The 25,627-nt window shown below is 45.4% G+C and overlaps 1 protein-coding gene across 1 annotated transcript; it reads left to right on the forward strand.

Moving 5' to 3' along the window:
* Positions 1-593: 593 nt before the first annotated feature.
* Positions 594-23,628, forward strand: Slc14a1 (solute carrier family 14 member 1 (Kidd blood group)). Its single transcript, XM_041640871.1, has 9 exons — positions 594-715; positions 6,587-6,743; positions 7,224-7,413; positions 9,434-9,562; positions 11,203-11,395; positions 13,618-13,765; positions 13,962-14,096; positions 20,043-20,092; positions 21,216-23,628. Exons 2-9 carry the CDS (start codon positions 6,602-6,604, stop codon positions 21,387-21,389), a joined length of 1,161 nt encoding a protein of 386 aa, XP_041496805.1. The 5' UTR covers positions 594-715; positions 6,587-6,601; the 3' UTR covers positions 21,390-23,628.
* The last annotated feature ends 1,999 nt before the right edge of the window (positions 23,629-25,627 follow it).

Here is a 25,627-nt window from a genome sequence, read left to right on the forward strand (position 1 = left end):
GTCCGAAGAAGAATGGGGACGAATGGGACTTTTCGTTCAGTGTTAGATTCTGCTCTGGACCTCCGTCTGCTAACATTTTAAAGGCTGTGCATCCCGGGCTTATCACCCCAAAGAGGAACAACCAGGGAAGCATTTGTGGGTTTGGGTTTTTTTCCTGCACAGGCAACAGATAGCAATAACTTGTGTTCCCCTTGTCCCTGCTCCCTCTCCCACCGCCCTTGAGCCCTGTCCTCATACCAGAGCAGAAGTATCAACTCCAACATACTCCTATTGCAAGAGAAGCCATTTGCTGTATAAATGGCACTATGTGGATCCTTTCTGGTTACAAATCTTTCCAAAAAGAAAAAAACATTTCAAGGTGGGGGTAGGAAATGGCATAGAAGAGAAAAGGTGAGTTTGAGTTTGCTTATCACCAAGTAAAGACCCTGGGATGCTGTGGAGACATCACAGAACTGTTGGCACCATGTCAAAAGAAGAGAAAGGAAGGGAGAGACTTGAGGCACTGAGGCCAGTCATGCCCCCACCCCCCACCCCACCCCGTGTTGTTCTGGCATTGATGGAGTGGGAGGAGAAAGCCAGTTAGTTCAGAGACCTGAAGAGCAGACTGTGGGTATAAAAGGGTGAGGTGCCTCTCCTGCACCACCTCTCCCTTCTGAGAGAGCCTGGCCACTCTTTATCAGGCCTTGCCTTCTGCCACCGGAAAGCCAGCTGCAGGGTAAGTACCCCCCTTGTTTGTTAATTCCAATTATTCTTGTTGGAGCTTGTCTTTGTCCCCTTAATCTTGTCCCTTTTCCTTTTTAAAGACAGAACAGAGGCTTGAGCATAGTGTCTAACTCCGGAGACTATACTTTGTATTATTATTTATTATATTAGGCATTTTAACGATACAAGTTAATGAACTTCACTGCCACATCTATATACACGCACAGACTGTATCTAGATTGTGTTTGCTTTCCTTTCTGCCCTCTCTGGCCCTCTCTCGCCCTCTTGCCTTCCCATCACCAACTCTGCTCTCCTTTAAATGGTGAACTGTGTCTCTGATTGTTGGAACTGAATAGTTGGAGTTCTGGTAGACTAGACGGCTACTCACCAAAGCCACAGTCCTCTTCCCAGAAGCTTAAAAAGCAATGCCTGGGCTATGATTCCTGCGGAGAGTGGGAGCTGCTCTGGGCTGAAGTGGATGAGCCTTCCCACGGGGCACTCACTCTGTATACTAAACAGGCCGGCCTAATTGACAGAATGAGAACTTTCATCAGGCCGCACTCTTGAAAAACACGAAGCAAAACTGGAGGCAGCATTTTTATGACTCACAAGAAGATGTGGGGTACTGGGAACAGCCCTTCCCGCTATGGGCTTGGGGCTCCTGTGCATGTGCTGTCCTGCTGGAGGGAGTGTGCTGTGTGCCTATGGGGCACTCCGATCAGTCACAAGCGTAGCGGTGTCTGCTGTGGAGGGAAGTGTTTTAATCAGGAGGCAGAAATACCTGACAGGGGTTCTTTGTTTCTGATTACAGCTCTGAGGAGAACTGAGCAGTTCCTGCCATTGTGATCAAAAATGACCTAAAATAAAGATTAGACAAAGTAGCAAATAAATGTCCGCGCACAGAAAGTCTTTTTTTTTTTTTTTTTTTTTTTATCATGACAGAACACAAAAACGTTTCAAGAAACCCAGATCTAACACTTGGTATTATTTGAAGCAATACTCAAAGCATGGAAAATTGAGGGCTTTCAGGCCTCTCCAATTGAACCCATTACTAATCCATGCCTCAGAACAATGGGTTCACTGTGTGTGAGAGAGTAGGGAAGACAGTAGACGTGAGGCCTTCGTGTTTGTCTCGGGACAAATACTGAGCACTGCCTCGTTCCACTGGTGATTTGGCCTCTCGAACACACTTTCCAACTCCCGGCAGCAGGTTCACCATGCACAGCTTCCAGAATATTCCTGAAGGCTCGTTGATAGCCTTGTCAGTGGTGCAGGAGAGAGGCTGGCTTTGAGGAACCACTGGTATTGCTTTGGACAGTAACAGACCCCAGAGAGGGCACAGAGCCCCTTCTTTGTCGTTGTTTGATCCGGTGGTCTTCACGGTGATTGAATTCAGAGTGCTGTGGCCTGACACCCACTTCAGATCCTACCGTGCAGAAGCTGCTACTGCCATCGGTGACTTAAATAAAACCCTGGGTGACACTAGCTTGCCTGGCCCCAAACCGGAAGACAGAAGCACAGGACTTAATGCCTGAATAAGCTGATTCTGCCTGCCGTGGACTGGGTAGACTTGAGAAGTACCACTGAGCCTTGTTTTCTATAAACTGTGATATCTCAAATATGCACATATTTGTCCAGTTCTGTCCATAAGATAATATTGATGCTGACCTTGTGGAGATAGTTCTGTGGGCTGTATGGGCCAAGGAAGGCAGACGGAGAACAAAGGAAGCAGTAGGCACTCATTCTAAGGAATCGTGACCCTTCCCCTCCTGTTTTCCTTTTCTCTGCTTTTGATCATTTCGGTTTTTATTCTTTCTTTCTTGTCCCCCACTCCTTAGTACGGTATAAGATTCTTGCCATTGGGACTTCTTGGTATTGTTTCGTACCAACCAAAATTGCTCATATTGCAAATGCCAGGAATACTAGTACTAGCCAGATAGTTTACCATAAGGTCTCACATACATACACACACACACACACACACACACACACACACACACACATTTTTTTCCCATAAGATAGGTCAGAAATATTTTTCCACAGCTGCGGATTCTTCAGGTCGCTTTGGTAAAGTTTCTATGTTTCAGACCAAGTCAGTAGAAGAATCTGAAAACAAAGTAAATGATAGAGGCAGAGACAAATATCACACATAGAACATTCTAGAACTTCTGGGAGAAGAACTGTCTTGAATGCAATGAACACAGTCAGTGTCCTCTTTCCTCCCTCCCATTGGAAGCTCCTTGATGAGTGGGGACCTCTGCTCTAGGGCACCAGGACAGGGAATATTTTCCCTTAGCAGAAACTCCCACGGGCCTGTCTGTCTCCCCTGATCTAGCTTTTCCTGTGCTCCCCAGAGCCAGGACATATCCTGCTGATTGACATCTCTTTGCCCTTTGTCATATATGGAAAAAAGGAAGGATGAGTGAACAGTCTTTGATTGGTGGTACTGATGACGTCCATCACAGTCTTCTTTGGATAGACCCCTTTGGAAATAAAGCCCGTGAGGCAGCATCAGGAGGCTTCAGACGGCTAAGCTTGGCTCTGGCACACAGGTGGAAAGAACAGGTAGGCTCCCTTCCAGAGGTTTGGTCCTTGGGGAACCTTAGAGCCTGTTTCCAGCTTGGTGTCTCTTCTGAGCCCAGGCTGGGCATGGGTAGTCAGCAAGGTCTGCTGGGCATGGTCTGTGGCCTCGCTACCCCGATAGGTAGAGGCTCTACCCCTGAGCTAGGGCATTTAAAGGGCCTTGGAAAACCCAGGAAAGCACAGCTTAGAGCTTATGATTCTCCTGCTTGTGTTAGTTTAAGATCCCCCTCACTGCCCTTTTCTCTCCATGGAAATGCAATGTTTGAGCACCAGCTAGAATGTTTCTCTCCTGGGCACAGTATCCCAGTTCCCAAAAGAGACACAGACTTTGTAGGATGATAACATTCCAGAGTGAACAAGATTTAAACTACTGTTTTCTCCTAATGGGCCCTCATGCTGGCAATCTGGAACAGGTGTCAGGGATCTCAGGAGCTACAGGAAGATCAGCCGTTTAGAATAACTGGCTCCAGGGCCTCTGGGATGTAGCCACTCTGTGCAGTCAGGATGGGTCTTTCTCTGTGGTGTGGGGCAGTGGGGAACAAAGTTACAGCCCTCCAGTGCATCCCAACAATTAAGGCATAGCTCTAGGTTGGGCTGTGGATTTGAACGAAAATAGGTTAGTCTTAACTTGGGGTGGTTCTGCAGGGGACACAGGCCATTCAGGTTCCCAGTCATGTCTGGCCAGTTACACTATCAGGTTTCGAATCTCCTGGGTGATGTGGTATCCGAACTCTCTTAAATAAACACAGGTTGGACATTTTGAGAGCATGCACTTGTGTTTTCTGGAACTGATTTCTGTGGTGGATGGAAATGGCCAATTTCAGGCCTTGACATGTTCGATTATAGCAACTCAGGACAATTGTCCTTCGAGCTTCTTCATGTCATGGCTGAGACTGAAGCCTCGTGCCTCCTATAACCAGGTGTGACTTTGAAAATGGGTTGCTGTCGCTAAGGGTCTAACCCCACAATATTTTCAGTTATGAGGTTTGAGAGGCAGAGGTCTAAAATAAGTGATAGCCTCTGCTTAGATTATGAAATAGAAGACCCCTTTTCATAAATGCTGGGTTACTTAAATGGGTTTGTAAATTTTAGGCATAGAGCAGAGTTATGTGGGTGTGATTTAGGTTCCACGGCTCCAGCACTTTTCAGTGTGAAAAAGGAAGTGTGAAATACGGAGATTCTCTGAGAGACTCACAAATGTTGATGTCAGGTTGAGCGTTGCCAAGGCACAATGACCTTGGTCTGGAATGCGTTGTAGAAATGGCTCCAACTTTGTGTGACGATCAATGGTGCACCATTGTTTAAGAAACAGGAAGACAGCCAGGCATGGTGGAATATACCTGTCATCTCAGCACTTGGGTGGCAGAGGCAGGAGGATCATAGCAAGTCCAAGGCCAGAGTGAGCCAGAGTGAGAAGTAAAATTGTTATGCAGTAATAAATCAGTAATGAAACATTGATTCTGTACTGGGATTGATGTAAGTCAAAAGTAGAGTCCACATTTGTAAAAAAAAGACATCATTTTATTGGCTATCAAATGCTAGCTGGTGAATGTGGCAAATAGAAGGGACCAGAATGAGTTGGAGGAACTTTGTCCATGCCCTGCTGTAAGGAGAGGTGGGCTGGCATATCGGTGCAGCTCTGGGCACTCCCTTGGTCTTGTCTTTTGTGGCTGTGGTTTCCACATAGTCTCCACTGAAGGTTGTAAGGTTGTAAGGTTGACGATGGGGATGCCCTCTTCCTTTTTACTTGTCTGTGCTGTGCTTTCTTCATACAACCGGGGTGACCTGGCTGTTGTCCTTCTCTCCATCTCTAGGAGTTTATCATTGGTAGTCCTCTCATCTGTGGTTGGCACCATGAATTCTTCATGTGTGTCTGCAGGGTACCAACCCCAAGGATGTTGGTTCTCTCTTATTATATCCTCACCATGAGAACTAGGTAACCCTATAGTCAACAAACATTATGCCTCTAGTGTTTGGGTTCTGACAAGACACTCAGACTGTGATAAAACCCTGTGCATTCTTATAGCATGTAATCGTTCCATCACCATCTTTGGCTTTAGACAGCCTTGTCCATTTCCACCTCTCGAAGTTTCTAGACCAGTGGTTCTCAACCTTCCTAATGCTGCGACCCTTTAATACAGTTCCTCGTGTTCTGGCAACCCCCAACCATAAAGTTATTTTTCTTGTTACTTTATAACCATAATTTTGCTACTGCTATGAATCATAATGTAAATATCTGTGTCTTCTGATAGTCCTAGGCAACCTGTGACAGGGTCACGCATCCCCCAAGGGGCCTCGACCTACAGGCTGAGAACTACTGTTCTGCACCTTTGTGGTGTATCTTTCTTCCTTTTATGCATATATGATGAAGTCCAAATTACAGACCCTCGGAGGTAACTGCCTAACATAAGAACATATTCAACCAATCCTATTCTTGGAGACTGGGAATTCTTAGGTTGTATCAACACACACACACTTTTTTAATTTTTTTTCTTTTTCAAAGAATTCTTAAATAAAATCAGTAGTTTGGATGCTTCATATGTTGGTGTTTTACTGGGACAGAATCTCATGTAACCCAGTCTGTGCTTGAACCATCATGTTGCTGAGGTTGGCTTTGAACTCCCCATCCTCCTGCCTCCAGCTCTCAAGTGCGGGGATTACAGGTGTGTGCCACCACTCAGACTTCTAATTACTATTTTGTAAATAAAACAAAAATGCAAATTTTAAAGTTACATATTTTGGGCTGGAGAGATAGCTCAGAGCGTAAGAGCACTAGCTGCTCTTCCAGATGTCCTGAGTTCAATTACCAGCAACCACATGGTGACTCACAGCCGTCTATAATGAGACCTGGTGCCTTCCTTGCCAGCAGTACATTGTATGCTTAATAAATAAATCTTTTTTTTAAAAAGTTACTTATTTTAGCTCTTTCTATATTATTTAACTTATTGTGTTGACTTTATCTGTTTTTCTTTTCCTTCAACACTGCTAAGTCCCCTGAGTGCAGGAAATGGGGGCTCAACAAACACTTGTTAAGTTAGAACCCAAGCCTTCTGAGGGTACAGACAAGAACCTTCTCGTGGTAGCATTAAAGACATCAAGGACAAAGGCTGATGTTTGATTTGGACAATGAGTTCCTCAATGGTCCTCCAGGGGGAAAGAGCAAGTTCGCGGGCCCTCAGCACTGCCTCGGTCTAGGCAAATGCCTCCAAACTCATCTTCCAAACAACTGCACAGCCTAAGTAGCCAACCCACAGGGTTCTCGTTCAGGATGTTTACAAGCTCTGCCCTTCCTTCCTTCAAGGACCCAGAGGAAGAGATGGCCTTGGAAGACAGTCCCACCATGGTTAAAGTAGACCGGGGTGAAAACCAGGTTTCATCATGTCGGGGGAGACGCTGCAGCTTCAGAGTGCTTGGCTATGTCACTGGTGATATGAAAGAATTTGCCAACTGGCTTAAAGGTATCTACACATTCATTCGGTGAGAGATGAGAGAAGCAGCTTCGAGGAAACCCTTTGCTTGGGCTTCTGCCCATGTCTTAGCTCTGCTCTCAAGCCGTCCCTGGAAACAGTTCCTGATTTGCATCTTCTAACTTGCTAACCTTTTCACACCTTTGTGTGTGTGTGTGTGTGTGTGTGTGTGTGTGTGTGTGTGTGTGTGTGAATAGTGGGGAGTCTGCATCCTACAATCATCCTACAATTTTCCCTACTGATAATTCATTGCTTTGGCTTAGTCTGTATCTCTGAGCATGGCAAATGGGAGCCTTAGCTGCTTCCTGAAGCTTGAGTTTCAGTAGGGGCAGGGTGGACAGACTACAAGCAAGCCAAGAGGTCAGAGGGAGGCTTCACAAAATACCCAAATGTTTCAGCTCCTGCAGGTTCTGGTGGCTTTGTTCAGGGTGAGCTGTTTCTTCCTTACCTCTGCTCATCTTGTCTCTCCAGACAAGCCCGTGGTGCTCCAGTTCGTGGACTGGATTCTCCGTGGCATATCCCAGGTGGTGTTCGTCAGCAACCCCATCAGTGGAATCCTGATTCTGGTGGGACTTCTGGTCCAGAACCCCTGGTGGGCTCTCTGTGGCTGTGTAGGAACTGTGGTCTCCACTCTGACAGCCCTCTTGCTAAGCCAAGACAGGTAGGCAAGCCCGCATATGCTAGCTCCCTTATCTTTCCGAGCTACTAGCTGGGCAGCTACCACGAGCAGTCATAAAAACGCCACACCCTTCCAGGTGAAACACCACACACACACACACACACACACACACACACACACACAGAACTCTCTGCCTTTCGTCAGAGGCCAGAGGATCACAGATAGTCTTCGATCCCTCTCGTCTGAACAAGGGACCAGTCTGAGTCTTACTGGCTGTGTCTGGTAGCCAGATTCATCTAACGCCAGGGAAGAGCCTGCTGAAGTCTCCGTTAGTGATACAATTACTTATTACAACTGACGCAAAATGCTTCTGAGTTCCTGAAAAGAAGAGGCTTTAGCAACCCCTGTTATACCTCGGGTCCCTCACTAGTGTAACATAGTTATCTCCTTCCGTGGGCAACGCAAGCCAGTTCAGTTCCCGGACTTACACAGAGCTCAATCCCAGGAGTAAGGAGCTCTATCCCTCACTGTTTATGCTGCAGTGAAGCACGATTCTGGGCTAGTCGTGCAGTTCAGCGGCAGAGCACTGGCCAAGCATGTACAAAGCCCTGCATTTCATCCCGAGTCAGAACGACAATTCCATTTAAGTAACTGAATCGTCCTGTGGCTGGCACTGGGGCATCTCCTGACTTGCAAATATTGCCATTCATTGCCCACCAACAACGCTGAGGGAGGTTCAGTCTGAAGAGCTCTCCACTGTGCTCAGGGATAACTCCAGTTTCGGGAGGATTACTGAAAAGAGACAAAGGACTTTGAAACTAGAGGCCGACCGCTAGTGTCCCCCATGCTGAGCAGATATGACGCCAGCCTATTGGTTGCACTGGCACCTTTGTGCATGGTCAGATCAAAGCGGGAAACTCTCACACCCACTGCAGGGTGGCTCCTCCCCCACAGGCCCTGCATCTGACCGAACTTCACAACCTTTACCCCATAGATCCCCACAGTCATTATCTCTGAGCGTCAGGCTGGAAATGGACCTTATTGTCCTTCATGATGCCTTCATCTCCAATTCTCAGAATCCAAAAGGAGGGAGCTTGCCAGACTAGGGCCTTATTCTACAGACTATTCCCATTGCTTACTTGCAGCTTCTCGTTCCTGATTGTGCCATAGAGTCCATTATAGCCAGAGTGGAGGCTGACATATAACACTCTGAAAGTGATATTAAGGCCAGGCAGGGATGGCATGCACCTTTAATCCCAGTACTTGAAGCTCTCAGAAGAGGCAGGTGGATCTCGTGAGTTTGAGGCCAGCCAGGTCTACAAGAGCTAGTTCCAGGACAGGTTCCAAAGCTACAGAGAAACCCTGTCTTACAAAACCAAAAGAACAAAAGAAAGAGATGTTAAATAGCAAGCACAGAGCGGGCGTTTTCGTCAGGGTTCTCTAGAGGAACTGAGGAGACAGACTGAATATCTTATCATCCCAGAGAGGGCTCAACAAGAGGGGCAAAGTGTGCACATAATTAAATAGGTGCTTGGGCAAGTAAAAATTGTCATTTTTATCTGTAATAACCTGGAGATGTACACTTAGAGTCCGCAAAATAGAATCCCAAGAAGACCAAAATGTCCACTAATTTGACATTGAATGTTTCTATGAAAGGTCTTGCCTTCCAGGAATCACGTGTCTCTCACTGAGAAATCAGAATTAAGACTGCTTGAAAGCCCTATTCAAGTCAAGGTCCCCAGTGACTTAAAATAAATAAAACTTTCCTCGGGAAAGGCTGAACCAAGAGCAGATTGCCCTACCCAGGCCCCTCTCCTCCACCAGATGCCATCCTTCCTGTGCCTTGTGGCAAACCCTGGAGGGTCTTGTCCCCGGTTCACATGTCAGAGTTTTATCTATGTAGATTAGTTGTGTTTGCATGATTCATGAAAGGCTTTGGAACACATACCCAGGTAGGACTGTGTTCTCTAAAGCGGATGTGATCTCTAGAAGTTACGCTTGTTTATGTCTGACCCTGACTACGTCCACTCAGGCAGTGTCTGTGCTGTCCCCATGCCTGCAGGTCAGCGATAGCAGCCGGGCTCCACGGCTACAACGCCACCCTTGTGGGAATCCTCATGGCTGTCTTCTCAGACAAGGGCGACTATTTCTGGTGGCTGATATTCCCTATATCTGTAATGTCTATGACTTGGTAAGTTGTGCTTGGTCTTCAGAATGCCTGTGGCGGGTAGAAGGAATGAAGGGTTGGTGGTTAAGGAGCACACGTTTGTAAGGTGACAATTACCCTGTGAGTCAATGGTAGCTGTACACCACCGTCAATGTGCCATTGACCTTTACACCTTAAACAGTGAAACAGGGCTGCCAAGTTAGCTTATCGGAAAAAGACACTTGTAGCCAAGGGTAACAACCTGAGGTTAACCCCAGGAACCCACATGGTAGGAGGGAGCTGACTTCCAGTGTTCCTCTGACCTCCACACAAGCCTCTCCACGCACGCCCACACATGCTCACCCACCTACACAAACACAGGAAAGTAGTTTAGTGGTGCCAGCTACAGAGGCACACACCTACAATGCCTGCATTTGGGAGGCTAAGTGAAGCCAATTGCTGAGTGTAAGGTCAGCCTGAACTTAGAGTGGGTTCCAGGCTAATTTGTCTAGAGAGGCAATCTAAGAAAGAAAAGGCGAAACAATATAATAATAAATGGTAATGCCACAAATTAAAAATACTTAAAAAGTTAGAACCAGATTATACCCTTGGTCGTGGAAACCAAAGCAGTCATCTCAAAGGTGTGGATTTTCTTACAGCCAGGCATTTGTCTCCTTATATCAAAGCAGCTGCACCTCCCCTTCATCCAGGCGTTCTCAACCGTAACTACACACTTAGCGCGTACACCTGCTCTGTGCTGTCGCCTAGATGCTGAGGTTTTTACATCTCCCAGGGTCAGTAGGGTCACCTTGTGTACTCAACCAAGCTGCCCATCTCCTCTTTTGTTTTTTTCTAAATTCAACCCCATCTTTACAAAACCTGGATCTTTAAAAACTGGCTTCTGTGCCCCAGCCGTAAAATTATCTCATTGATACTTCATACGTGTAATTTTGCTACAGCTATGAATCATAATGTAAATATCTGGTTTGCAAATACCTGATATTTGACCCCTGTAAAAGGGCTGTTCGACCCCTGGAGGGGTCATGACCCACAGGTTGAGAACCACTGATCTCCACCATTCAAAGCAAATCTAAACTTGCACACCATGGAGTGAGGAAGAGTATGTGTGTGAAGTGTGAAGTCTCAGGGTAACCAATAACAGCTCAAGGACAGACAGTCTGACCACTTCTACAGAACTTTTTAGTCCCCAGCCTCAGTGCCCCAAACCCTAGTCATTTCTTTTCTCCAAAATAGAAACCTATAGAGAAGACAGACAGAGGGCTATCTTCCAAATTAAGGACAGTGGCGACCCTGGGGTGGAGGACGGACCCCAGGATCATGGGGCACTAACTATGCAGAGAAGATTTCTCTTTATTACAAGCTCCAAACTTGTTTTTAAAAGCTTGATTATAACTTACTTTGAGCCACTTTTGGGTTACTTTTTTTTCTAAAATGTCAGCCAAGAGTTTATTTTGTGGTGTGTGTTAGATAAGTTGTTGTCTCTGCAATGGGACTGATCCCAAGTCACTGCCCCCACCCCACCCCCAGCCCCTATGCCCTGTGGAAGGTTTGTCAGTGTACTATTTCAAAGCTTGTTAGAACTGCAGCAGGCCACCTCGCGGAAAGACTGGGGGCTCAGCCTGACTGCTCGCACTGATTCTCAATCCTCTGTGACCTTCCTTTAGCCCACTCTTCTCAAGTGCACTGAACTCCGTGTTCAGCAAGTGGGACCTCCCTGTCTTCACGCTCCCTTTCAACATGGCGCTGTCGATGTACCTTTCGGCCACGGGACATTACAATGCATTCTTTCCAAGCAAGCTCTTCACACCTGTCACCTCCGTGACCAATATCACATGGACTGAGCTGAATGCCCTTGAGGTAAAATATCAACTTTTTTTCCCCCTAAAAATCTAGAACAACAGTTCCCAAGGACAGTTCATTGGAGATCAGACACTGTGGCGAGGTTAGCCCTTGTCTGAGTGGCTGAGACAAGGCAGGTGATCTCTCACTGGAGTTAGAGCGTTCGTGAGCAGCTCCCCTAGTCAGAACTGTTAGACTTTTTGGGCTCTGCAGAACCTGGCTGTTCTGCCTTCTTACAGAATACGAAGGGCTCTCAAGGTAGAGTGGGGCCTGGGAATCTGTATCAACAAGCTCCTCCAAACAGGGCTGGTGGACACAACTTGAGATCCGCTGAGTCACTGCGGGGGGGGCGTGGGGGTGGGATATGGTTCACCTCCTTACAGATAGGTGCAGAGAGAGCCGTGTTTTTTAAAAAGTTGCTTCTCGCAAATTGAAATCCTGGCTCTTTCCATACTTGTTTCTATAAGAAGTCTGCAGAAGGTTTCACGTGTATGTGTGTGCGTGTGTGAGTGCGTATGAGCATATGTGTGTGTGTGTGCATGCGTGTATACAGATTGCAATAGAGCATCATACATGCCAGGCACTCTGCCAATTTGCTGCATCTTAGACTCTTTCTTAATGTTTCTTAATTTCTGAAACTAAGGAGATACTTGAAGTCAAAGAAAACAAAAGAGGCCTTGCTGGTTTGGGTTTTAGTTCAATGTGCAGACTCGCTCTCCAGCCATCAGATCAGATGTGCCCTTCACCATCCTCTCTGCCGAGAGAGGAGAACACGGGAGGCGTTTACATAGCGTTTGCTTTATCTTTGACCCAGTAAGCAAATGGCAGTACTTGGAACTAGCCCCAAATGTAAAGAAAGCACATACTGGTTAAAAGTACCACTGCCAAACTGTGCCACTCTCTCCAACTACATTGTCTCAGAAGGCAGTCATTAGCCCCATTTAAAGTTAGATGTAGATGCATTCACAACTCTGTTTCTCAACTTCATCTGTCGCAATTCAGATTCTCAGTAACTGTGTGGCTAGTGCCTACTGCCCTGGAGAGCTCAGATAGGGACTATCAACAGGAAGGTTCTGAAGGTCAGTTGACCTCCCCTGATTCTGAGCCTCTTTATGTGATAGCTCACTCAACCTTCCCACCCCTGGCTACCCAAGAGATACATGGATACCAAGTTCAGAGATAAAAAGTCTATCCAGTCTCTACCTGTGCAAAGTTCCCAGGTCTAGAAGAGATGGGAGATGGCTATCTATAGATAAGACTGGGTACAGAGAGCATTTAGAGACCACCTTAAGGAAGACCGAGTCTCAGTGTGGTCCAGTGCACTGAACAAGGGCCAAGCCAGTGTTTGGAAGCCCAACCTGGGGCTTCCCCTGCCAGTGAGAGTCATTGCTTCTAGGTTCTTACCAAAGGATCCGCGAGAAGGTAAAGAGGCCATTATCTTTCAGGAAATGTTTTGCTCAAAGGGAGAAGCCATGTGTGGTTATATTTTCTTGGCCCAACCAAAAGTTTTATTATATGGAAACATCATGTTTGAGCCAAATCCTTTCCCTTCCTGAGAACTGTCACTCTGTAAACATTTCAGGTAGATTCAGGCTTCTGCCGGAAAACAGAATTGAAAGGTCTGTGCTTTCGTGTCTTGAGATCTGATAGACAGGTGTTAGTGACTAAAATAAGCCAGAGGTATTTTTATTAAATGGTACATGTTCCATTCGGGATCAGCCGGGCAAGTGTGGTCCCGACTCATCATGCTGGCTATAATTACTTCTACATTATGGACGAGCTAATCTTATTCCGTTCACTGGCCTTTTAATCTGGACAGCCAACTCAATTGTAAGAGTGTTTCTACAGACTCTGGAACAGCACTGATTCGCTGCCAGCACTGATGGACAACCCTGCCACACTAGGGAAGATACAGCAGGTTGTCAGAGCCAGGGGTCATGAGACCACACTGCAAGCCTCACGATAGTGGGAAAGTTAGTGAGCACAAGAGGCTTGGAAGCGCTGTGCTGCTCGGCGGACACCCGAGCAGGAGCGGTGTACCTCTCTAGAGACAGCTAAAGAACAGATGAGATAAGAGGGGTTTTTTTTTCTGTATTAATAAAATATTGGCACTGATCTTGAAGGATAAAACATGCTAATTCTGAACATTGCAACCTGTAAGGTTGTTGTGTATTAAGTGTGCTGTGGTCGTCTTGTCTGTTGTTTGAGTGGCTACAATTCTGTCCTTTCTTCTATTGCAGTTATTGAAGTCCCTTCCAGTGGGAGTCGGTCAGATATACGGCTGCGATAACCCATGGACAGGGGGCATTTTCCTCTGTGCCATTCTCCTTTCCTCCCCACTCATGTGCCTGCATGCTGCTATTGGATCACTGCTGGGTGTCATCGCAGGTGAGTATAAGACTTGCAACCTAACACTGGCATCTTATCCATCCTGTGCATGTCACAGGCGTCTTTCATACTGCAGAGCTTTCCCGAGGTCTCTGGGCAAAGGGAGTCCTTAGGATATTTCCCACGACCCCACAACTCACTGCACAGCATCCTGCTCTTTGTCCCAAGCTCTGACCACTCTTGTTTTTCTCTACAGGACTCAGTCTTGCAGCTCCGTTTGAAGACATCTATGCTGGGCTCTGGGGTTTCAACAGTTCTCTGGCCTGCATTGCAATTGGAGGCATGTTCATGGCTCTCACCTGGCAGACCCACCTCCTGGCTCTCGCCTGTGGTGAGTATCCGACATATGGTGTGGGTGCCTGAGAGGACTCGATCAAAACCATGGGCAAGCAGTAAACAATGACACAAAAATATATTTAAAGGAGCATATGAGAAATTCAAACTGGGATTGGTGTTTGGGTTTCCTGTGGGTGGGGGCAAGTGATGCTCCTCCTCTGGGAGAATTAAAGTCATCTTTACCTGTCACACTGGTTATTGTGAAGGAAGAGCCTGTGAAATCCTAGTAGCCATTCTAGTTGATACAGAATATTGAATACACGCACACACACACATATAAATAGATATATATTGATATAGAAGTTTGTGTGTGCTTGTTGTTATGCCCCCAAAACCTAAAAAGAAATACTTTGTTCTACTAAAGCTATGTTGTTTGGTGAACCAGGTAGGGTTTCGTGTGGTCCTTTGAGGGCTGGTTTAATCAACTGCTTTCAGACCTGAGCCTGTGCCAGAATCACCAGGATTATTGGTGAATACACAGACTGTTGACCTTGGGTCAGGGACGTGCTGGAGCACATTAAGTCCAGGAGGAATAAATCCAAACCTAGACGCTGTGTCCACCAGTCTTCCCCACAGCTGCTCTGCTACCCTGGGCTGATTCCTGGCTGTAGCTTTCAGACTGTGTGTCAGCTCCTTAAAGTAAGGTGGGCCTCAAGAACTCTGGACTTGGAAAGCTGGTGGGCTCCCCAAGCTGATGATGAGGGACAGACATTCCCCTATAGCCTGTGTCATCTCTAGTCCCACACAAATAAGAACATGAAAGATATTTCTAGGATGGAAAGAGTGATACCCTACGAGAATAAAAGGTAAAGGGGAAGTGGGTTGTAGAGGAATTCTTTCTAACCTGATGTAACAGAGGTCTAAAGTCATTTTATCTCCAGACTGCTCGACCTCAGCCGTCTAACTGGTTGTCATGGTAGACCCCGTGCTAGGCAGGATCTGGAGTGCAGGAGGGGAGCAGAGGTGAGGGTTTGTAGACGCTGCTCAGTTTGGGTTTATGCTATGGCATAGCTAGCAGATCTCAGATTTAGATGTCATTTTGTTGCTTTGTAGAGACTCAGTTGAGCTCTGTCAATATTTGCTACTCTGCTCTTCATCTGTTCTCAAGTTCAAAGCAAAGCAGGCCAAGTGCTAGGGGACAGTCTTAGCTTAACTGGGAGAGAGTCTCTCATCCTCCGGCCCCAGCTTCGCTCCAAGATTGCTTTCACATTTTTATCGGGAGTACATTCTTTACAGTGTGTGCAGTAGCGACAAGCGCGTTAATGTGTTTAGATATTCATACTGTAGCCCGGGGGGGGGGGGATACTGGAAAGACCTTGGATTAGAAACTTTGGGTCCCCTGTAATTCCTGAGCAGAGAGCACTGGACTAGAAGGAGGAACCTGGTGATTTTGGCAGGAGGAGAAGTTCTGAGGGAGGCTCTCAAGGTTTGGACCAGAACAAGAAGAAATCTGTAGTGCAGGATCTGGGGTGAGGTAATTATTGTCAGAGTTATCAGGGAGTACTGCCTGGAGACGGTGACTTTTCTGTGAGCCCTAGCCCAGAAGTGGAGGCCATTTGATAGGGAAGATGGTGCTGGTTGGTGTGGAGACAGCCTGAGTCAAGCAGAAAGCATTCTAACCACGTGAAAAGTGGATTTGGTTCTGACAGGCTAGCAAAAAGGATAGAGCCTAAGACTTTTGCAAATGTTTCCCCAAAAGGAAAATCTTTTCATTATTTATTTTATTGTACTATTATTATAACAGTTTCATTGTTAAGTCAGTACAAAGAGGTATAAAGTAGAAAGGAAGGCTGCTCCATCCTTCTCCCTCGGGCATCTATGTAAGCTCTTTCTGTGCAGTTCCTTATGATGACTATGGTCTACTAACCCCATCCTGGTAATCTTCCCACTCACAATCTTTAACTTAACCAAGGTTACAAATTCCTTTTCATAATCACAGATTCTGGGCATCAGGATGTGGACCCCACTAGGGAGCAATTTTCTGTCTGCCGTACTTCTTTGCCTTTGATATAATTTTGGAAGGTGAGGAGGTGAGGTAGGAGTTACACAATAAGACCCTGACAATATAACAATAATAATAAAATTTTAAAAAGAAAAACCCAAAACAAAGACCAACCCTGGCCTTGTTACCAGACTACCTGGAACTTAATTACAGCAGGGTTCCTAACACTGTTGAGCCTAGGTTTCCCCATTTAAAAAGAGGGGTTGTGGTGCTCCCACTGAATTTGTCTAGGATTAAGTAGTGTGTGCATACATCATATGAAACATAAGTATCCTGCACTTGTTTGTTCTATTTAAAGGTATAGAAAACTTTTTTTCTGGTGGCTTTGCATAAGTTATTAACTTATTAAGAATTAACCTTGTTTACTATTCCTTATCAAAGTCTTAACTTTATCCATACTTTCATCTTATCTGCAGATATGAACAATACCTTGGCCTGCATCAGCCCCCACTCGGAGGCCAGTCCCCAACAGCCACTGAAACCACGCTGCTATTATATAGAATTTTTACTTTAGATCCATATAAACAAGCATTTTCATACTTCCTTGTTTAGTAACCACTGCCTTTGGGTGTGTATCCACCCTGCCCTGCAGCTCAAACTGCCCTGTCAGTGTCTTCTCCAGAGCTGGTTTTGTTGAGAGGAGAACAGCTTCCTTTCTCCCTGGCTTACATTTTAGGGAAGCCCTCTGAAAACAGCACCAGATTTGAGGATTTTGTTTTCTCTCCTAACAAACCTTTTGAAAGTTGTCCTCAAAGATGATCCGGTTGTCTTTCTACATCCCAAACTGCCATATAGACTTCTGAAAAAAACCTAATTCTTGTTAAAGGTAATTTTATTTTGTTCTCTGGACATTTGGAATCTTATCTTCGCATATTTTCCTTGACCACATGAGAAGTGGATTTGGTTCTGGCAGGCGAGGGAAAAGGATGGAGCTGTCTAGATGTGAGAGTTCCCCATCCCCTCTGTGATTAGACACTCAGATTCTTTCGGTGTGGTGTGAGCTCTCCTGTCTTTCTTTAATTCTAGGATTGTGTCTGCTTTTGGTTTCTCAGATAGTCTCTCCAAATATTCCTAGGGGGTTAGTTCCGTGTGAGCTTTTCCATTGCTATGAACTTTTTCTTATTGTTTTCCCCTCATCATCCCTTCACAAGAACCTCCAGTTTCGCCAGCCCACTGAACCATTTTTGGCTCTATCCGTTATGCTTCATCCCGTCATCTTTGCTTCAGGCTTTGACTAAGCGTTTGCTCCATTGTGTCTGTCTTTCCTAGCATTTGGTCTCTTTAGATGTCTGTCCCCTTTCTTTGTTCTAAGAATTTGTTTCTCAAGAGATCCCAGCTGTTTGAGTGACAGCTCTCAATGGGGATTGAAAGCCAGGGCCTTTCTCTTAGTACAGGTGAACAGTCAGGAGATTATGGCTCTGTTGGTTGGGGTCATACAGATGCTTTAGATATGATGAGATTGTCATGCAGGGGCTAGTTACATGGCTTCTATGACAAGACAGTCATGCAGGGGGTTTTACATGGCTTCTAGTTTGGAGCCATTTATGATATTGCTCAAGTGAATGCTTTTGGTGTAAATATCCAAATGTGCATTATATGAATATTTCTGCAACATGTTTCTGCAATCAAACTTGATAGTTCAAAGGAAATGGCAATTGCAATGTCCACAACTGTGGAGCTCATCTCCTGAGAGCCATCTCAGTTCCTTCTGAGCCCGATAGTGTGAGAGGATCAACCCCATCCCCGCTGCACCCCAGCAGACTTCCTAACACCCACACATAAACCCCATCCCCGCTGCACCCCAGCAGACTTCCTAACACCCACACATAAACCCCATCCCCGCCGCACCCCAGCAGACTTCCCAACACCCACACATAAACTCTTGGGGCAGACCTCTAACCCCTCTTGCAAGGCAAGCCTTTGTGTAAAATGCCACAGCAAGTTTCAGCTTGCCCATGTTGCCCTGTCACTGCCAAACAAAAGGCCCACCTTATCTGCCAAGGTAAATAAACAGCAGACACTGGTTACAGAACTGTTCTTTTCTGCCTCCCACAAGTCTCTGCCAGGGAGAACTTGGGAACCTGCAATGGTACCTGACAGAGCTGTTTTCCTTACCTGGAGATCAGGAGCTGGGTGGCCAAGGAATAGCCTTGTTTTTAGGTCCTTTATAGATGTTTTAAGCCTATTTTGTACCTTATCAATAGTTGGGTTACTATAGGAGCTTTCACCCATGACAGTGCATTGAGAGGGGCCCTTGCCTATGAAATCCAGGCTCTCACTGAGCTGTAGGGGTCTTTTCTAATGCGATCACAGATGTGCAGTGTGCAGAAGCTTCCCTGGTGTCAGCCCGTCCCAGCTCTGCACTGCATGCAAGTCTTCATGACGGCAGCCTGCCATTCATTAGTCTGACTTTCTCTGTAGGGAAAACAGCAACATGGACTTAGAGATTATTCCAAAGCATATAACAGTCCAAAACTCAAGAGTGTCAGAAGCGTGTCTTAGAAGTGTTGGGCCTTTGAAGGAGATAAGAGACAATAATGTCTGGGGTGCTCAGAGGAAGAGATGGTGCTAAAGAGAGCAGGCCAGAGTGCAGCTTGTGCTGAGAAGAATACCCAGGAATAGGTGCTGAATGAGTGAGTTAGATCTCGAAAATGAATGAAATTGATGAAAGCAAAGAGGGGAATCCTTCCCACCCAAGTCATGAGCATCCTTCTTCTCAGAGTGGTACCCTAGTACCCTGCCAAGAGGGAAGAGTTCACAGTTGCTCTGGGTGGATATAAAATTTCATTTGAGATTTCATTGTCTGCCTCCCTAAAGCAGACCTTTAAGTTATGAATGATAAAACAAAAAAAAATCTGAGTTTATTCATTATACAGAAATACAAGGAAGACCAGGAATCCAAAAGTAGAACTGTGTCTAAATTAGCGTGAGAAACTAAGACAAGAGAGGATTCATCGCACTATTTAAGCAATATGGTGCTGGGGATACATTATCGATAAAAGGACAAGGAAATGATGATCAGAGAGACCTCTCATCATCTCTGCTATGCTCCCAAGATAGCTCATGTGATTGATAGTTATTCATTGATCCATCGATTGATTGGTGGCTGTCTAACAGTGGCCTAAATGACTATGTGAACAACCAAGGAAAGTCATTCTTCAGTTTGGGGAAACCTGAGGATATTCCCGGCCCCTCGCCTCTTCCTCAGCCAAGACAGAGAAATTGATGGTTAGCTGGTTGAGCCCTTTGTTCCTGTTGCTTTACATGTAAAAGCTACACATGTGATCAGAACGTGCCATTTACATTGGTTTGTTTCTCTTTTCTTGCTAAAAGTAAATAAAAATATCAGATGCTAATTAATGAAGTTGTATGCCCACCGTTAGTGCATGAGAAGGCATTACGTGAAGAGAGTCTCGGGAGTCTGCCCTGCTTCTGCCATGCTCCAAGCTGTGGCCTTCTTATTTTTAGACTCCATAATTCTTGTAGCTGTAAAACTCAAACCATTGATATGGGGATCCTAGGTGCAGTGAGACTGTAGAGAGCCCAGACTGTCTCATCTAAATTCGGTCATGTATGTAGAAAACAACATGGCAGGTTTTTTGCCACAGAAAACCTTTCCCTAAGGTATTGCCACAACAGTGAGAAGAGCAAACCACACTGCAAGGCTACTTTCGTTGAGCGCTTAGCTGAATGTGTGCTGTTTTCTTCATGCTCGCCCAGCCCTGTGAAAGAGCTGGTCCTATTGCTTCTGCTGTACTGCCAAGGAGACCATGAGTTCTGCAGGGATGGGCCAGGATCTGAACTCATAGCTTCTGAGTCTAAATTCACATTTATAACTGGGTGCTGGGCTGGCTAGCAGAACCCCGAAGTATACGTAAACAGTCTAGGATGCTGGTGAAAACTACATCTACCAAATAGTGTTCTTTCCTCTTCCTGTAGCCCTGTTTGCCGCCTACGTCGGAGCCTGTATGACACACTTGATGGCTGTGGTGAGTTCTTTGATCCCATTTTGTCCTCTGCATGACTTGTCAATGATGTGGAAGTGCACTGATGCCCACCTGAGCAGTATCTGGTGACAGGGGCCATGAGCATGGCTCTGGCGGGTGCTGGCTCTCAGCCACTCCCGCCCTCCAACATCACAGCAAATTCTAGCCCAAGCTACAATCGCCAGGCTTATCACAAATGTCAGATTGCTTGGTTTAAAGGATAACTTTAACAGTAGCCTTATCAATAACTCAATACCACATTATCACGTTCATAGTCTAACTCTGGTGTTGAGAAGTTGACTTTAGAATATAGTTTACTTATTAAGAAATCTGAAAAGATAAATGGATAACTGACTAGAGAAACAGGTGTTATTTTAAATCTATCATATATATGATGGAATATATATATATGTATATATATATATATGCATCATCAGTCTGTGGATCAGAACTGGATGAATGGGTTAGCTAGGGAGAGCAGGGAAACTTCAGATCCTGAGGCCCCATCCCTTGGTTTGAGGATAAAGTGTAGGAATTGGTACCCTATTCCCCATCACACTTATGAGGTCCATACAAAAAACGACAGCTAATCAACGTAGAATACTCAGAAATGTGTGAGTTGACATAGCAGCATTGAAGCATGGCACCTCCCCCCCAGATATTAAAAGTCTGTTTAGGAGAGAAAGTAAAAAGGAATAAGAACAAGGAGAGTTCAGTGCTGGAGCAAAGTCAAGGTCAGAAAGGCCACTATGGTTGACTAATCAGAGAAGCCCTTGTGGATGTGATGAGTGGTCAGGATATTAGCTGTTTGGGGGCATCCTGTGTGCCCAGTGTCATCCTGACACGCCATGCTGAAGAAATATGGATAAACGAGAAAACCGGACAAACATACAGAAGGGACAGAACTGACCACCGCAGAAAGACAAGTGAAAACATTCCAATGAATGCTAGCTCTAGATTCTCCGACATCTTAGACATGACTAAGATTTCACAAGGGGGCACAGCAGATTCCAGAGCAATGACCCCCACTAATTTGTACCTGGGTTGAAAGTTCAGGGGGTTCATTGTGTGAACTCACTTTAAATGGAATCTCAAAAGAACGTGTGGCCTGTCTCTTTGTCTCCAGGTCCATTTGCCCGCTGGAACTTGGGCCTTCTGTTTGGCCACGCTACCGTTTCTCTTGCTGACCACGAAAAACCCTGACATCTACAGGCTACCTCTCAGCAAAGTCACCTACTCTGAAGAGAACCGCATCTTCTACCTACAAAACAAGAAAAGGGTGGCTGAAAGCCCTCTGTAAAAGGAACCCCACACGATAGCTGTGGTCACGAGTCATTTCCAAGTGCAGCTCCAGGCTTCCAGATTCTTAGAAACTGCTTTTCACCACGGGGAACGACTATCAGACTATCAGCCACCAACCCATTCTTTTGCTTGTCTTGTGTTTTTCTTTTTGACTGTATATTGTCAAGCACATGAGCGCCTTGCCCAGGTGATGTTCTCTGGAATGGAATTTAAACCCATCTGTGTGCTGGAGGGTGGGGTAGCATGAAGATTGTAATGTATTTATAAAGTCGACATGTTCCAAGAGAAAGAAGAAATGGAAGCAGAATAATTATTATTTAAAGCTACCTTTGATGTCAGTATTAAGCGTTAAGTTCTGTAGCCATCTAAGCCTTACAGAACTCGGGCACGGAAACAAAGCCAACCCAAAGAGTCCTCAGATCAACAGTTTGCTTTCAGAGTCAGGCCAAGCTACTCACAGCAGACGTGACCAACATTGCAGTGGGGTAGCTTGCCGGCAGGGCGGTGGCTTCTGCACTATAGTAAAAGTGTGACGTTCTTAATGAGAATGATTAGGCTTTTTTCAAGCTGCCAGAGCTGTGAGGAGGACTTTGTTGGTCAAAATAGTTTTGAATTGCTGCTCTTGGCATTTCAAAACTTCAGGGAGAGTGTATTTATTCTTCTTATGAAAAAAAATAAATTTTTCACTGATATGTTTGTAGCCAGCCAGTTCCTAGAAATTAACTAAAATATGTATATATGGAATACTTAGCATAGTTGCTTTTACTTTAATTATTATATTAGCTTTTAGTTTGGGGGAAGTGTTTGACATAAGGTCTTGCTATGTAGCTCAGGCTAGCCTAAAAGTCAGCATCCCTCTGCTTCCATTCCCCAAGCACTGGGACTATGTGTTAGTTTTTAAAGTGTTTCAGATACATGGCAACGTCATTAACCTCAGGAGCCTTTTACAGTCACATTTTTAATGAATCTGAGGACATCTAGGCACTGCTGTTAAGTCACACATAGACTTCAAGAGTTCTTTAATTTCTTTATATATATATATATATATATATATATATATATATATATATATACTTTCTTTTCTGCACACTATGCTCTGTTTGGGAAACTAGTGGTATTGGAACCACCTGAAAGAAATACAGGGAGGGGCAATCTCCAGGTTTTCTCTTTAATATTTTTAATTTAAAAGTTGTAGCCTCTGTAAAAATTCTATGACCAATCATGCCAAAGAGGAGAGCAGAAAGCTCCTCTTACGCTCTGCCCAAAGAAATTCATTGTTTGAAAGCTTGGGAAAGTGAAAACTTAAATCCTAAAGAATTTTTTTCCTGTTGAGTATGTTATTCATGCCTGAAATCCTAGCACTCAGGCAACTGAGGCAGAAGGACCACAAGTTTAAGGGCAGTGTGGACTACACTGAATGGCCCTATCTCAAAAAACAAACAACAACAACAACAAAAAAGAAACACCCCCCCCCCCACTTCAAGAGTCAGTGTTATCCGGGCAGCGGTGGGGCATGCTTTTAATTAGAGGCAGCTGAATCTGTGAGTTTGAGGCCAGCCTGGTCTACAGAGTGAGTCCCAGGACAGCCAGGGCTACATGGAGAAACCCTGTCCGGAAAAACAAAAGCAAAAACATAGTAAGTGCTGAGAAGACAATACAGATTGCTGAAGGGCTGAAGTCAGGCAGTAGGAAAGCCTGGGCAAATGCCTTAGGGAGCCGGTCCCCCTCCGTCTCCTCAGGATAACAAACCCTGAGAACTGGGACCATTTTTTACATCCTGTGACCAAAGCCCTTTGAAGCCATGGATCTGCAACTGTCACTGGTTCCTGGGTCGTCCTATGGAAAATCTGAATTTCCAGTTTGAACTGAAATTTTCCTGTTTGGAATTTGTGAAGGAGGGGCTGAGAACAGCAAGAAGAGAAGGGTAAGCAGAGAACCCTCCAGAAGTGAAGAAGCTGCAACCTAGAAGAGCAAACTGAAGCGCTCTCCCCATGCCCCTGAGCCCACCTCAGAAACAGAGCTCTAACTCACCTAATCCCGCTCCGCCTCAAACCTTCAAACGGGAACAAGCTTAAAGCCTGCTATACTATTTTATTTATATAATATTAATGTCTTTAAGGTATTTTTGTTACTAAGTATTATCCTAAAGTTAAATGAAAACTCTTAGGGCTCCCTTTGTACCTTTTTTGCTATTGTCTGTGTAACAGATTCCTGTGTAAACATATGAATAAATTATATTCACGGCTCAGTTCACTCTCATGTGTCTTTATAGTTAGTAATGTTGTTATATAGATATGAGCATTCACATACATAATTGTGTGTCCCTTATATTTCTGAGCCAGAGTTATAACTGGCTAGACAAGAGAAAGAAAATATTCTAAAGAGAGACATATGTGGCCTCCCTTTGGCTAGCAGACTATGGGCTCCAAAGGGTTAAAATTTCCCCTCCCCAGTATGAAGAAAGGGAAAAGACAAAGCACGGTGCCAGGCAGAAGAGGGACTTGCCCCCCCCCCAGGAAGAAATCTCCCAGTTCTAGTAACTTATTGAACCACATTGTGGGACAGGCTGATGCCCAGGCAACAATGGGTAGTGCCACACCTTGCCCCAGATTGCTGAGTTGTATGTACTTTCTACCTTCTGGTTAAACCTAAACCTCATCCAATGCCCCGAGGTGGACTTGGAGGCCGTTTGACCTCTTTCTTCCTCTTCCCTATGTGTGACCACTTTAAACAGATGTCCTTGCATTTCCTTCCCATCTTACTGGTCTCTTTGGTGGGCATATTTGGGGGAGGGGGTAGATGGGCATACTTAGCTTGATGAGACCGCCAGAGCCTGAGTCTTGACCCACAAACTCAAATAACAAAATCAGATGGGTAGTTGATCAAACTCTGCTCAATTCCAGATTGGCCAGCCTGTTCCATCTTCTCAACTACTCCTTGTTCCCCCACCTCGGGTATGAGAACGATTGACTGTTAGGCATGTTGGGATATCCTCCTCACTAGCCCTGGGAGGGCAATATCCTGGAAGCCATAGATCCAGGGTACCCATCAGCGTCAAGCCTAGAGTCAGGGCTCTGAGAAAGCCATTCCTCAGAACAGGGAGAAGTTCCCGTCAGCCTTGCCTCTGTTCCCGAAAACACTTCTCTCCCTCTTCCCATTGCCATGGTTATCATATCTGAGAAACATGTTGAGAATGGAAGGCACCTCAACAAGACTCAAGGACGACTTTGAAAGAATCCCAAACAGAAAGCTACTGGAGGCACTGTAGGATGACCCCCATCAAAATGCCCTCCGCCGCAACAAAACCTCTGTCTCCTTGTATCACAATTTTCTACATTGTCATACAATGTCCCTTTCGTCTGAGAGAGAAAAGATGAGACCCTTTGAGGCCCCAGACACTATAAAACTTTACAAGCTACGGGTAACAATTTATATGTTACCCACTTCTATGGCTTAAGTGTCTCATCCAAACTGCGTGTGTTAGGAAGTTAATCCCCAGCTCAACAGGGTGGAGAGATGGAGCCTTTAAGAGATTAGTCATGAAGAGTCGGCCTTCACAAATGAATCCATGTCCTGGAGTGGGTGAGTTTCCGCACGAGTGGATTCTTAACAAAAGGATGAGGTTCGTGCCCTCCCCCCTCCCAAATACTCTCACTTCTGTGTATTTAGAACATCTTTTGCCTGCTCCTGGCTACAAGAGCTTGGGAAAGCCTGGGTATGGTACTGTTGGCTTCAACACAATGGGTGAGCTCTACCATAGTGAGAAGAAGCAAGACAAAAAACTATTGAACAAACAGACAACATGTCTGTCAGAGGGCATAGAGTACCACCCACCATATATATATGGTACCTATGTACCCATGCTGGGCATGGCAATGTGGTGATTGACAAGATAATCTATTTCAGGGCTTTTAGAGGAATTTGAGACAGAGGCCTACAACAAACCTGTTTGTACAAAGATTAATTGTGGAATACTTGCTGGAATGTTCCCAGAGTACATTGGGATGTTCCAGCCTCATAGAAAGGTTCTATATCCTGTTTCTAACAAAATGTCAGCAAAGAGGAGGTTTGATAATACTCAGACAAGGAAAGCATAAAGCCAACCCATGTTCTAAACCATTGTCTTTAAGAAATAGCGTTCAGGCTGGGCGGTGGTGGTGCACGCCTTTAATCCCAGCACTCGGGAGGCAGAGGCAGGCAGATCTCTGTGAGTTCGAGACCAGCCTGGTCTACAAG

The sequence above is a fragment of the Microtus oregoni genome, unplaced genomic scaffold (assembly GCF_018167655.1).
Source record: "Microtus oregoni isolate MIOR12 unplaced genomic scaffold, Mior012 000065F_ref0000479, whole genome shotgun sequence".
NCBI classification, from domain to species: Eukaryota; Metazoa; Chordata; class Mammalia; order Rodentia; family Cricetidae; genus Microtus; species Microtus oregoni.

Bases quoted from the DNA above. Each gene is read 5' to 3' on its own strand.
- Slc14a1 (XM_041640871.1), top strand. From the start codon at position 6,602: ATGGCCTTGGAAGACAGTCCCACCATGGTTAAAGTAGACCGGGGTGAA. The intron at 9,563-11,202 runs GTAAGTTGTGCT...ACCTTCCTTTAG, and splicing joins TCTGTAATGTCTATGACTTG to CCCACTCTTCTCAAGTGCAC. The intron at 14,097-20,042 runs GTGAGTATCCGA...CTCTTCCTGTAG, and splicing joins CCTCCTGGCTCTCGCCTGTG to CCCTGTTTGCCGCCTACGTC.